General features: G+C 44.8%; 1 protein-coding gene across 2 annotated transcripts in view; it reads left to right on the top strand.

Moving 5' to 3' along the window:
* COG7 (component of oligomeric golgi complex 7) overlaps window positions 1-12,589 on the top strand; it is a 39,787-nt gene that overhangs the window by 21,073 nt on the left and 6,125 nt on the right. For both annotated transcript variants that reach the window (XM_075830369.1, XM_075830368.1), the window contains exons 11-16: window positions 322-438; window positions 1,781-1,846; window positions 6,066-6,249; window positions 11,433-11,573; window positions 11,998-12,081; window positions 12,330-12,444. In XM_075830369.1, the coding sequence (XP_075686484.1) occupies window positions 322-438; window positions 1,781-1,846; window positions 6,066-6,249; window positions 11,433-11,573; window positions 11,998-12,081; window positions 12,330-12,444 (707 nt within the window). The remainder of the gene's footprint in view (window positions 1-321; window positions 439-1,780; window positions 1,847-6,065; window positions 6,250-11,432; window positions 11,574-11,997; window positions 12,082-12,329; window positions 12,445-12,589) is intronic.

The following is a 12,589-nucleotide window of genomic DNA, read 5'->3' as shown; positions in this document are numbered from 1 at the left end:
GTCCTCACACAGCAGTCTGTCACTGGTGTCAAGTCAATGAATGTCATTTCTGTTGTGTCAGCACCTTGTCCCAGACATCGTAGGAATTGGCAACATTACAAAATGGGCAATAAGCCAGGATCGTTCAGCTTCGACTGATTTATCGGGGGAAAGTTTGTGGAAATCATTAGCATTTACTGGCATGGCTGTTGTCAAACAAAGGCAAAGCCCAGTTTTGCTTACTTACCGCTCACTACCTGGCAGCGTCCTGACATGCAGGTGTGAATATGCTGTCACGGCTCCGCTCCAACGCTTTTTGCTTGTTGTGCTTTTATTTCCCAGATACGTGTCCGATTTCACAAACACGCTGCAGTCAATAAGGAAGAAATACAAGTTGGACAATGTTCCTGCCGATTCCTTATTCTTGGAAGATTGGACGGCTTTCCAGCACTCCGTCAGGTAAACGGTCCTGAGAGCCGGCGTCTCCGTATGTGAACGTAGCGAAGGCTTTCCTGTATACCTATAGATGGGCACGGACATCTAAAAGATCCTTACAGAACAATAGACTAATCCAGAACGTCCATCCAATAACCTCAATAATGACTCACACGGACAAGTCTGGTAAAGCCAGTACTTCCCATATGAAGGTTGAAGGACGTCTGGCGCCGGGACTGTCTTTTCTGGCCTTCTGCATAAGTGCCTGGGACTATGCCGGCATCCGGTGACAACTGCAGATCTCCATCATCTTGCGTGATCTGCCATTGTCACTGAGTCATTCTCTGGCAGCTGTATGTCCCCTGTAGATGAGGCATGGCTATTGCCATACATTTATCGTCCTGCTCCCCCCCCCCCCCCCAAAGTATAATGGCGCTGCAGTATGATGCAAGATAAGATTGTACAAACAGTCACCTGGATCAGCAGAACTATTTCATACACCACCTTCTTGTGTCCACAAAGAAGATGGAACAGAATGTTTGTGTACTGTCCCAGAGAATTTACAGAGTCAATGTCTTAGACTGTGAGAGATTGCAATGACGAATATCAATGACTGCCAGCTTACGTCTCAGAACACTTATAAAATATGTGGTTGGGACTTTGTGCCTCTGTTTTGTTTTTTTAAAACTTCATCAATGGGGGTCTGTGAGTTGCTAGAGTAATGGGGCTACCAACACTTTTAATAATGGGAATGTATTGAGCATGCTCACTACAGTCCCAATAAAGTCAATTGAACCAGTGTCAATATTAGTTTCAAGATTTTTGGAAAGGCGCAAATCGCTGAACTAAAAACCTAAGCTGTGCGACGCTCATAAGACTGCCAGTCCCCCTTTACTCTATTGATCATTGGATCTGTGCTATTATCAGTGATGCTCATATTGACTTTAAAAGGACTGTAGTGGGCATGCTCAACACAGTGCGGTTATTAGGAGTGCTTCACTTTAGGGCGGTGTCACCCAACCAGGATTCCTCTAGGACACAGCAGCAAGACCGGGCAATTTTACAGAATGGATGGTAAACTGCTCAACACATCTAAACGAGACTATAGTGCGAGGCAAGAAAAATTGAATGCTTTATCCGCCCCTACACCAATCTTCTGTTATATAAGAATGGAAATAGGGTTAGTGGAAAAGTTGTTATAAGGTACAGAATAATTTCTCTACTGATCGAAGGAGATTCCAACCCGCAGACCACCATTGATGAAAACTGCTATAACAAGTTATACGTGTTATACTGCTACAGCAATCAAAGATAATGAGATGTTCTGCTTCTCTGCAATTCTCATTTCCCTGTCTGTCATCTTTAGGATCATCGCCACTTGTGGAGAATTGTTACGGCAATGTGGCGACTTCGAGCAGCAGCTGGCAAGCCGGTAAGAAGAGACGTGTAAACGTTCTGTCACTTAAAAATTTTTTTAAAAAAATTTCCGCTATATGAGAAGTGCCCCAATGTGGAGCTGACAAGTTTTCTTTCACCCCTTCCTGCAAACTGACGTAAATGTACATCACGGTCATCGCACAAGCACAGAATTACCATAGGAGCCAGTGTTGATTGACAGCCGAGCTCCCAGTGTAACAGCCAGGATAAAAAAAAAACTCTGATACCGGCTGTTTAAACGCTATGTTCACCTTTGAAATCTTTTTTTTTTTTTTAAATAAAAATGTCTATCAGTGTGTTTGGTGCAACTTTAAAAATACTCTTTATTAAAAAAATGTTTTTACTTTTTGAGATACAGCTGCTTTGTATCCTGTATATAGAGCAGCTGTATCTAGAGCGAAGACCTGAGTGTATCAGATCCGTGGGACTGACGGGTTCAGTGTCAGCGGGTCCTGCGTGTCTCTGACACGCAGGATCGAGTACTTACCAATCACATCTATGTTCATAACAAGGATGTGATCGATTACAGGTGGATCCTGCGTGTCAGACACACGCAGGACCCGTCAGTCCCACGGATCTGACACACTCAGGTCTTAGCTCTAGATACAGCTGCTCTGTAGACAGGATACAAAGCAGCTGTATCTCAAAAAGTTAAAATAATTTTTAATAAAAAGTATTTTGAAAGTTGCACCAAACACACGGATTGAATTTTTTCTTTTAATAAAAATGTCTAAGGTGTACATAGCCTTTAACCCCTTAGATGCCATTCAACCCCAATGGGCTCCCACTATCAGCCCATCGGCGCCCCGTGAAGAAATCATGGGGCCGATTAGTTGCCATGGAAGCCCAGGGGCCTAACAATATGACTCGTCCTGCAAAAAACAAGCCCACATACGGCTACATCGACAGATGTTTTCGAATACGAAAAAAGAAACTATACATATTTGGTATCGCCGTAATCATATCGACCCATAGAATAAAGCCAACATGTTATTTATGATGCACGGCGAACGGCGCAAATTTAAAATGCAAAAAAGAATTGCGAAATTGCAGTTGTTTTCCATCCCCTCCAAATAAAAGTTGATCAATAAGTTATGTGTTCCCCTAAATGGTGCCATCAAAAAGTACAACTCATCCCGCAAAAACAAGCAGCATATCACAAAAATCAGTGGGGGTTCAACATCACAGACTTGACCCATGTCATCTTCTCACATGTATGGATTACATATCAGAGGGTCATCTTCACTGGATTCCTTTTATTAATCGAGGAATGAATGAAAGGGTTAAGCTGAGGCTCGGCTATAAGTAGGGACACCGATTCCTTTCATCATTTCAGTTTCCAGCCATATCAATGTCAAATGTCAATATTTTCTCTGCTGTTTGGGAATAAACGTGGCGTCCCTGCGGTATTGTGCTAATGTTGTGTGTACCCGTACTATTTGTTTCTGCCTTATTTTCCCGTTCGTCATATATCAGACACCATTGTCAGAATTAATCCGGCACTTTGAGAAGGTGTGTTGCGGTTTGCTACATTTTAACCTTCCAAGTCGTAAGCCACGGATTTCTTTATGTTTTAAACCCTACTTAGAAATGACAGTCGATTTTAATTTCAGGTGAAACAGCGCCACTCTTGTTCATGGGCTGTGTCTGGTATTGCAGCTCAGTCTCATTCACTTGAAAAGGGATGATCTGCAATACTAGACACAGCCCAAAGACAGGAGTGGAGGGGTTTCTGTCTAATTCGGACCACCCTTTTAACCAGTGCAAGAAATTATCAGACATTCTGGATTATCGAATTTCACTGTAGTTCATTAGTATTATTGATGGGTATTAAAGCGGACCTGTCGGATTTCCTTATACTTGTGTTCCCCGTGAAATAACAATTCTGGAGGATCTGGAATTTTTGAATTTTAGGACCAAAAAAAATCGTAACCATTAAAAATATGGGAAAACGGTTTACTTACTAATATACTGTCATTTTCAGTTCCGTTCTGAATCGCGGATTGAAGACCCAGTCACGTGGGTCCAGAAGTCCCGTCGTTGTCTCCCAAGTGATGACGCGCCGACACAGCTCAACGGGACAGAGGGCACGCTCCCCCTCCCGTTTTGGGTTGGCGTGCCATCAAGACCGTTACCCTGTCAGCTCCATTTCTAAGCATATATCTCAAAGTATATGGAGGATTTATTTTTATTTTTGGGCCACCGGACAACTCCTTTAATCCTATGTAGGAGATTTGGAGCGGTGTAACAGAAAAATTGAGCTCAGACTGCTATAAATATGTGTTATGAAATGAAAGGGGTTTTCCATATCTGATCGCTCTGGGTCCGTCTCTCATCACCCCCTCTGATCAGCTGTTTTGAAGGGGCAGTGGTCCTCATACGAGCGCTGCTTCCCCTTCATTCCTGTCAATGCTTCGTACTATGAATCTGTGACGCACTTGTAGCGGCGGTTCACAGTATTACAGACTTCTCCCACTTAAAGAGGCTCTGTCACCCGATTATCAAACCCCTATCTCCTATTGCATGTGATCGGCGCTGCAATGTAGATAACAGCAAAGTTGTTTTTTTTAAAAAACTATCATTTTTGCCCAAGTTATGAGCAATTTTATATTTATGCAAATGAGCTTTTCAATGGACAACTGGGCGTGTTTTCTCGTTTTACCAACTGGGCGTGTATTGTGTTTTTACCAACTGGGCGTTGTGAATAGAAGTTTATGACGCTGAAGAATCAGCATCATACACTTCTCATCGTTCCCACCCAGCTTCTTTCACTGCAGACGCACAGTGTGACGTCACCCACAGGTCCTTCAACCTTGTCGTCGGACAAAGAAGATACATCGGCTCCAGGCGTCCAAAAGGTTAATATGCTCGTCTCTAGGGAGTTTACTATGCTTACCTGCACATGGTGATGCTGCTGCAAATTCAACTGTACGCCTGGAGCTTATGTGTCTTCTCTCTTCCAACGTCAAGGTTGAAGGACCTGTGGGTGACGTCATCATTCCCAGCCAGCTTCTTTCACTGCAGACATACAGCGTGACGTCACCCACAGGTCCTTCAACCTTGGAGTCGGAAGAGAGAAGACACATAAGCTCCAGGCGTACAGTTGAATTTGCAGCAGCATCACCATCTCCAGGTAAGCATAGTAAACTCCCTAGAGATGAGCATATTAACCTTTCGGACGCCTGGAGCCGATGTATCTTCTTTGTCCGACGACAAGGTTGAAGGACCTGTGGGTGACGTCACTCTGTGTGTCTTTAGTGAAAGAAGCTGGGTGGGAACGATGAGAAGTGTATGATGCTCATTTGTCAGCGTCATACACTTCTATTCACAATGCCCAATTGGTAAAAACACAATACACGCCCAGTTGGTAATACGAGAAAACACGCCCAGTTGTCCATTGAAAAGCGTATTTGCATAAATATAAAATTGCTCATAACTTGGGCAAAAAAAAAATCTTTGCTGTTATCTACATTGCAGCGCCGATCACATTCAATAGGAGATAGGGATTTGATAATCTGGTGACAGAGCCTCTTTAAGTGAATAGGAGACGGCTGTGATACTGTGAATTGCCGCTACAAGTGTGCCGGCGATGCACAGTACGAGCAGGTAAGGAATGAAGGGGAAGCAGCGCTCGTCTGATCACCGCGGCCCCTTCAAAACCGCTGATTGGAGGGGGTGACGAGAGTTGGATTCCCACCTTACAGATATTGATGGAGCATCCTGAGGATTGGCCATCGAATTCTTCTCACCCCTTTAATCAGCACAGAATGTCGGACATAAAAAACAACTTTAAGCACCGCCAAGTACCATCTGACTGTTCTTTAATGTGATCACAAGATAACCATAAGCTATTATGATGCAGGAATTTTGTGAGTAAGAAATGATCTTCTCTATCTGATCACAAGTCCATATTTAATAAAAGTTCCGCTTATCTGCGAAAGTGACAGATTATTGGAAATTCCAAGCTATCAAATGTCCACATATTGCTCCACAATGCATCTAATGTGCACCCGCTGAGGAGAAGCACGACTGATGCCGGGTAGGGGGAATCCAGAGCTGGACTATGCTGCTGTCTCGAAAATTTTTGTTGGGTTAACAGGATTTTCTGACTATTGGATGCTGGATTGATGGACTTTTACAGTATTAAGTTGTGACAATTTTTTTATGCTTTGTTTGGTGTTCTCTAATCCTTTTATGTGTCGCACCTCTTACAGGATCATGTCTACGGCCGGTAAACACCTGTCTGAGTCCTACAGCCCCCGCAGCCTCGCCGGTATGCAGGAAACAACCGCCACCGAGCGCAAGAGTTGCAAAAACCCATGGCAGGAATACAGCTACCTCCAGAAGGGGGACCCAGCCGAGTTTGCCAGTCTGATGGAGACATTGTACATGTTGAAGGTGAGCTCCCACCAGAGGCGTAACTTGCCCAAATGCAAAATCTGTAACAGGGCCCCTCACCTACCATGGGCCATTTATCACATTGGTGTTTACTTATGGGGCAGCGGGTCCTCTGGGCCCCCTCAGGCAACAGGGCCTGGGTGTGACTGCTACCTCTGCACCCCCTATGGCTACTCCCCCGCTCCCACCCGCAGAACACAAGTTCTGCTCTTTACGCACCGCTGGTGTGAAAGTTGACACTCGCTGAGGACAAATGTTTTCCTCCTGAGCAATCAATGATCTTTCTTATGTAATAATGGTGTTATTATATGATCAGCTCTACTGATATGTATCTTCTTTCATCAATCACTGATTAGATTTTCTCTCTCTCATGGATCACATACATCTCCATATGCTATAAGGCCCGGTGCACATTGGATCTGGATTTTTTTCCCCTCTGTAGTAACTCATTTGCGGTTATAACATATGTTATCTTTTTTTTTTATTTTTTTAAATCAGTTCAAGTTTATTCAACAAATAACAACAGCATTACTGGTCATCATACAAAGAAATTAGTACATCACAGACCCAACATGTATTGTCAACACTCCCAATATACCCCCCCCGCCCCCCCGCAACCCCTCAGCCGGCTATATTACCAAAGGTTACAACAGGTTATCACCCGCTTCTATTTATTCCAGCCCATCTCCTCTCTCCCTCCCCTCCATGTACATACTATAGTCATACAGTCAGAACCAGAAATTACGAATCACACAAGTATATCCTCCCTATACCTACTATTGCCATTCCCCTATACCAACTCCACCCCTACAAAGAAGCTGCAGTGCCCAATACCACAGTATTACCCTTTCGGACCTCAATACTCACACCACTCCCTCCTGCTACGTTAATCCAAAAGAGACGATCGAAGTGCCAGGAGTTCCGCTGATGCCCATCCAGACTGATCAATCCACCTAGCCCATTGTTTCTCGAACTTCCTAATAGACCCCCCTCTTTGAATATATCCTATACTCCATCAATACCTTGTAATTGATTGTACCAATGATTTCCTGCATCGAAGGCGGTTCCGCATCCAACCAATGCTGAGCTATACCCGTCCTGACTTGGTACAACATTTTGGCAATAGCCAAACGTTCCAGCCGTTCCCTCTCCTTATCTCCAACATATCCCAGAAGCATCACTATTGGGTCTATTGGAATCTGCACCTCATACACTCTCCCCACTAACTCTGACATCTCCCCCCACAAGTTCCCCAGAACCCCGCATGACCAAAACATGTGATACATGTCCGCCTTTTCTTCCGGACACCGAGGACACTTGGCATCTGTTCTTAATCCCATAGATTTCAGAACCCAGGGGGTCCTATATACCCTGTGTATCAAAAAGAGTTGGGATCGCCTTTGCGCCAGTATATCCCCCCAGTGATCTTTGGGAATAGGCCCCACATCACGTTCCCATTTAGCTTTAACAGGCGCCATAAGATCACCCAGATGTTCGGACAACAACCTGCGATATACCAAAGAGATCAACCCCCTCGGTGTAGCCGCTTTCGCAATATATTCCAACACTCCCAATACGTATATCTCCAGGTCAACCCTGGTAGCTTGCGTCTGTAAGGCATGGCGAATCTGCAGATATTGATAGAACAGATGTGCATCCAGCTGAAGCCCATCCCTATAGCCTGCGTTATCTTCTTTTCTAAGCGCTTTAAGTCTAAGGAGCCAGCACATTTTGTTATTTTTTTTGCCTCACCATATTAAACTCCATTCACATTACGTTTTTGGCTTACGTTTAGCGTATACAAAAGGAAAAGATCCCAATGTATACGTTAAGCTCATTAATGTTTAATAGATGTCTTTTGTGCCGTACAGTGCCGATGTCACCTATGGGCTCCCATGTTAAATAAATGTATATAATAAACGGTATTCGTTTTTTTGCAGGATCCTGTTGAATGACATAGCATAGTCTACCACGCTATTCCATAAAAAAAGAAAAAGGTATACCGATGTATACCGGCCCGACGGAGTCCACATGGACACTCTTTTGGCCTCCCACAGGCTAATGGAGCCATATGGACACGTTTAGCGTGTAGGCCGGCGTAATTGACAGGCCTGAGGATTGCAACGCCGAAACTCACAGCAGGGTCACAAAGGGAGCCCTATCCCTTTGTTAAAGAGGCTCTGTCACCAGATTTTGCAACCCCTATCTCGTATTGCAGCAGATCGGCGCTGCAATGTAGATTACAGTAACGTTTTTTGTTTTTTTTTTAAAAATGAGCATTTTTGCCCAAGTTATGACCATTTTTATATTTATACAAATGAGGCTTTCTGAAGTACAACTGGGCGTGTATTGTGTGTGTACATCGGGGCGTTGTGACTAGGAGTGTATGATGCTGACAAATCAGCATCATGCACTTCTCTTCGTTAACACCCAGCTTCTGGCAGTGCGCAGATACACAGCGTGTTCTCGAGAGATCACGCTGTGACGTCACTTCCTGCCCCAGGTCCTACATTTGATTCTGCAGCAGCATCGGCGTTTGCAGGTAAGTCGATGTAGCTACTTACCTGCAAACGCTGATGCTGCTGCAGAATCAACTGTAGCCTCTGGTGCCGATGTGTCCTCGCTCGTCCGACACGATGCAGGACCTGGGGAAGTGACGTCACAGCGTGATCTCTCGAGAACACGCTGTGTGTCTGTGCACTGCCAGAAGCTGGGTGGTAACGAAGAGAAGTGGATGATGCTGATTCGTCAGCATCATACACTTCTATTCACAACGCCCAGCTAGTAAAAGAAGTAAAAACACCCCGATGTACGCACATAATACACGCCCAGTTGGACTTTTACTTTAAACACGCCCAGTTGTACTTCAGAAAGCCTCATTTGCATAAATATAAAAATGGTCATAACTTGGCCAAAAATGCTCGTTTAAAAAAACCAAAAACGTTACTGTAATCTACATTTCAGCGCCGATCTGCTGCAATAGGAGATAGGGGTTGCAAAATCTGGTGACAGAGCCTCTTTAAGTGGCTCGGGAAGCTGCTCTTTAACCCTTCTACTCTACACTGCAATACTGTGCTCTTCGATTGTCTTCTGTTTATTAACACTAGTTTATCTGAAATTGTTGATATGACCGTTACTGTTGGGTGATAATCTGACTGGCTCCTTAGGTCTTATTCAAACAGAATTGCTACTGATTGTGTCATCGCAGGTTAAACGCCCGGTTGCCGCAGAACGTCGTCTTGTCAATCCGCAACTGCTGCGCCCACACGATCACAGTGCAGGGCCACAAGGGGTTAATCTAATTTTTTGTTCCCTGTTATCAGCCACTTCAGGCTCGGGAGAGGCTGACTAGTGTTTATCAATGGACAACCTAAATATAATCTGTGTCCCACATATATATATAATACTTTATCTCACATATCTCCAGTTCTGAAAATCTCTGGAAATAATTCCTTATTAGCAACTCTTTTGTTAGGTTTGTGTTTTAACGTGTAGATTCACAATTCTACACATTTTACTATACCGTATACTGATTGTACTGATGGGGAGTCGCAGCATGCCCCAGAGCTGTATTCACAATTCTGCTTCCTGCTACTGGAGTCAGTTGTTGACGTACACAGCCCAGCTTAGGCCCTGTTCACATCACGTTTGTGATGTACATTTAGCATCTGGAAAACGCCCACCGTACACGCCAAACGTGTCCATAGGGTTACATTAGCCCAACAGAGGCCAAAAGATTGTCCTTATGGCCTCCATCGTGCCGGGTATATGTTAGTATATCACAAAAAAAACGATGGACTAGCGTAGTAGACTACGCTACTCTATAAAATGGGATCCAGTAAAAAGAAGAAAAAAAAGTATGCTACATGGTATACTTTTTTTAAACATAGGAGCCTATGGGTGACGGCTGCCACTGTATGGCACCCGTCATAGGCTTCCCTTTAATGAATACGTCACAAGCTTTTCCTTACATATAAGTTGAACGGATGCCATAATAGCCTTTAGGCGACGGTTGCCACTGTTCGGCATCTATCACAGCCTTCATTTAATGTATACGTTGGAAGCTTTTCACTGCGTATACGGTAAACGTATGGAAAAAACGACGTGCCAACCCCCGTCCATATGTTCTTAGTAGTGCATTTAAACATTATAGAGGGGGATCCTTTGCTTTGGACCCCCTTCTATGAGCCAGAACAGAGGCGCGCTTTGTAACAGCAGCTCCTGTAGCGGAAAACATCTTGTCCATGCATTACATGTTCGCATGTAATACTACATTTCCCCTGCAGGGGCACTTTAGGGAAAAGGTATGGCTAGACAAATAACCACTGATTGCTGGGGGCTAGAAAAATTGGCTAGTTGCCAGATCACCTCAGAAGATCAGAATCGTAATCTGAAATTCTGGTAAATGTCTATGTGAGTACGACACCTGTAGGAAATGACCACAATGGGCAGTACCGGGTGAATTATTCCCACATTATTTTTTTTTAAACAAACTGGTATATAAACAAATAATATGTGCAATCGTTCCTGAGGCCTTTGCCAGCCTCTAGTTTAGGAACTGATTGTTCTGTTCAGGGCCGTTACACTTGTGACTGTCTACGGCTCGGCTTGGCACGGCTCCTGCAGTTTCCGCTCATGCCATGCTTCCGCAGCCTGCACTTCACTCCTCTATTCAGTGGGACAATGTTCCCAGGGTGTCGTCCTCGGCAATCAGCTGGGTCTTTGCAACCGTTTTCTATTTGTGTACAAAGTATTAACAGCGGGTAAACACATTCCAGCTGTGGTGTAGCACCTCCGCTCAGACATGAGACCCAGCCAGGCCTAATTATGATGGAAATTCTCTTTATGGGGGTCAATTTGCTTTCACGAACAGTTAAAGGGGTCGTCTGGAATAACAAAAAAGTGCATCCACCTCCATTCTTTGAAGCATTGGTGGCCCCAATGGTCGAACCCTCACAACCTCCTCAACCCCATTCCACCTGGTCAGGGGGCCGCCTGCTGCTGCATCCAAGCACAGGCCATTGACTCCAATAGAGAAATCCATGCACATCCACCACCCCATTCATGCTCTTCCTGGATGTGGTGGTCACCTCACAAGGCAGAATGGGGGTCAGGGGATTCCCGTTCTCCGGATAGGGTAGCTCAGATCTCAGTTGTAATAGCGTCGTGCTTTGTGTCCCCAGGAAAAAGGAGCAGTCAATGCTAATCTTCTGGCTGCTGCCCGCTCCGATCTCACGCGCCAGAACCAGGTCGCTCATCAACTGGCATTTGATTCGGTCTTTCTGAGGATCAAACAGCAACTCCTGTTGGTACCCAAGATGGAGGTGAGTACTTGTTTCTACTATTTCTTCTATTCTCGGCCGCCATTCCTTCCAGGCTTTATTGCTGGACTTAAAGGCACCAGCAGAAACTTACTAGGAGCACTGGCGACCTCGTTCTCGACGTGGCGCAGATGTTTCCGCACTGCTGGGCTAAGTCCCTCAGCAGTGGTTCCCCCCTCTATGACCGGTGGTCACATATACCACATTATGGAAATGTATGAGGAAGAGCGACCGTAGTAACAAGCTCCATTCATAACCAATCACTACTCCTTGTGAAAGCAGCAAACGTGCGCCGATCAATGCGCTGCCTCGTTGATCGGTCCTCCATTTCACCGCCCATATTGGCCCATTTAATAGGACCTTAAGTTGAAAGTACTTTATATAATGCATCCACCGTCTGATCTTTTGTATTGTATTTTATTGTCAGAGCTGGGGATATGAAGACAATGGTGAAATGTTAACTGAAGACTTGCCGACATTCAGCCTCACTCCACTTGAGTACATCAGTAATGTAAGTGTGTGACAGAAACAGCCACCAGGGGGCGTCCTCTTCTATCATGCTGTTACACATTCTATGCACTCACTGCTTGATTATATCTGCTTCTGGGAAAGCTGGGTGACAACCAATATTGCTGCTCCCAGAAGAGTTGTCATCCAGCTTTTTCTGTAAACCAGCAGAATTTCCAGAGTAGCAACAGATGCCACGCTCCCATGTGACAACCTGTTTGGAAGCCGTAATGTCACCTTTTGTATTTTCAGATCGGTCAGTACCTCATGTCTCTTCCTCTGCATCTTGAGCCCTTTGTAACCCCAGAAGACTCCGCTCTAGAACTTGCACTGCATGCTGGGAAATTGCCTTATCCTCCCGAACAAGGTGAGCGCACAGTAATCCTTATGTTGATCTTTAGCGAGACGGCGAGCATCGATCACTTGGATGATTTATAGGTCAACTCCACCTGCGCCTATTCACGCTGTAATACTTTTCGTTGCCAAGTTTATTATGCCAAGTGTATAAAGGC

Source organism: Rhinoderma darwinii, chromosome 6 (assembly GCF_050947455.1).
Source record: "Rhinoderma darwinii isolate aRhiDar2 chromosome 6, aRhiDar2.hap1, whole genome shotgun sequence".
In the NCBI taxonomy this organism is placed as follows: Eukaryota; Metazoa; Chordata; class Amphibia; order Anura; family Rhinodermatidae; genus Rhinoderma; species Rhinoderma darwinii.
This window is presented reverse-complemented; position numbering and strand designations above follow the sequence as displayed.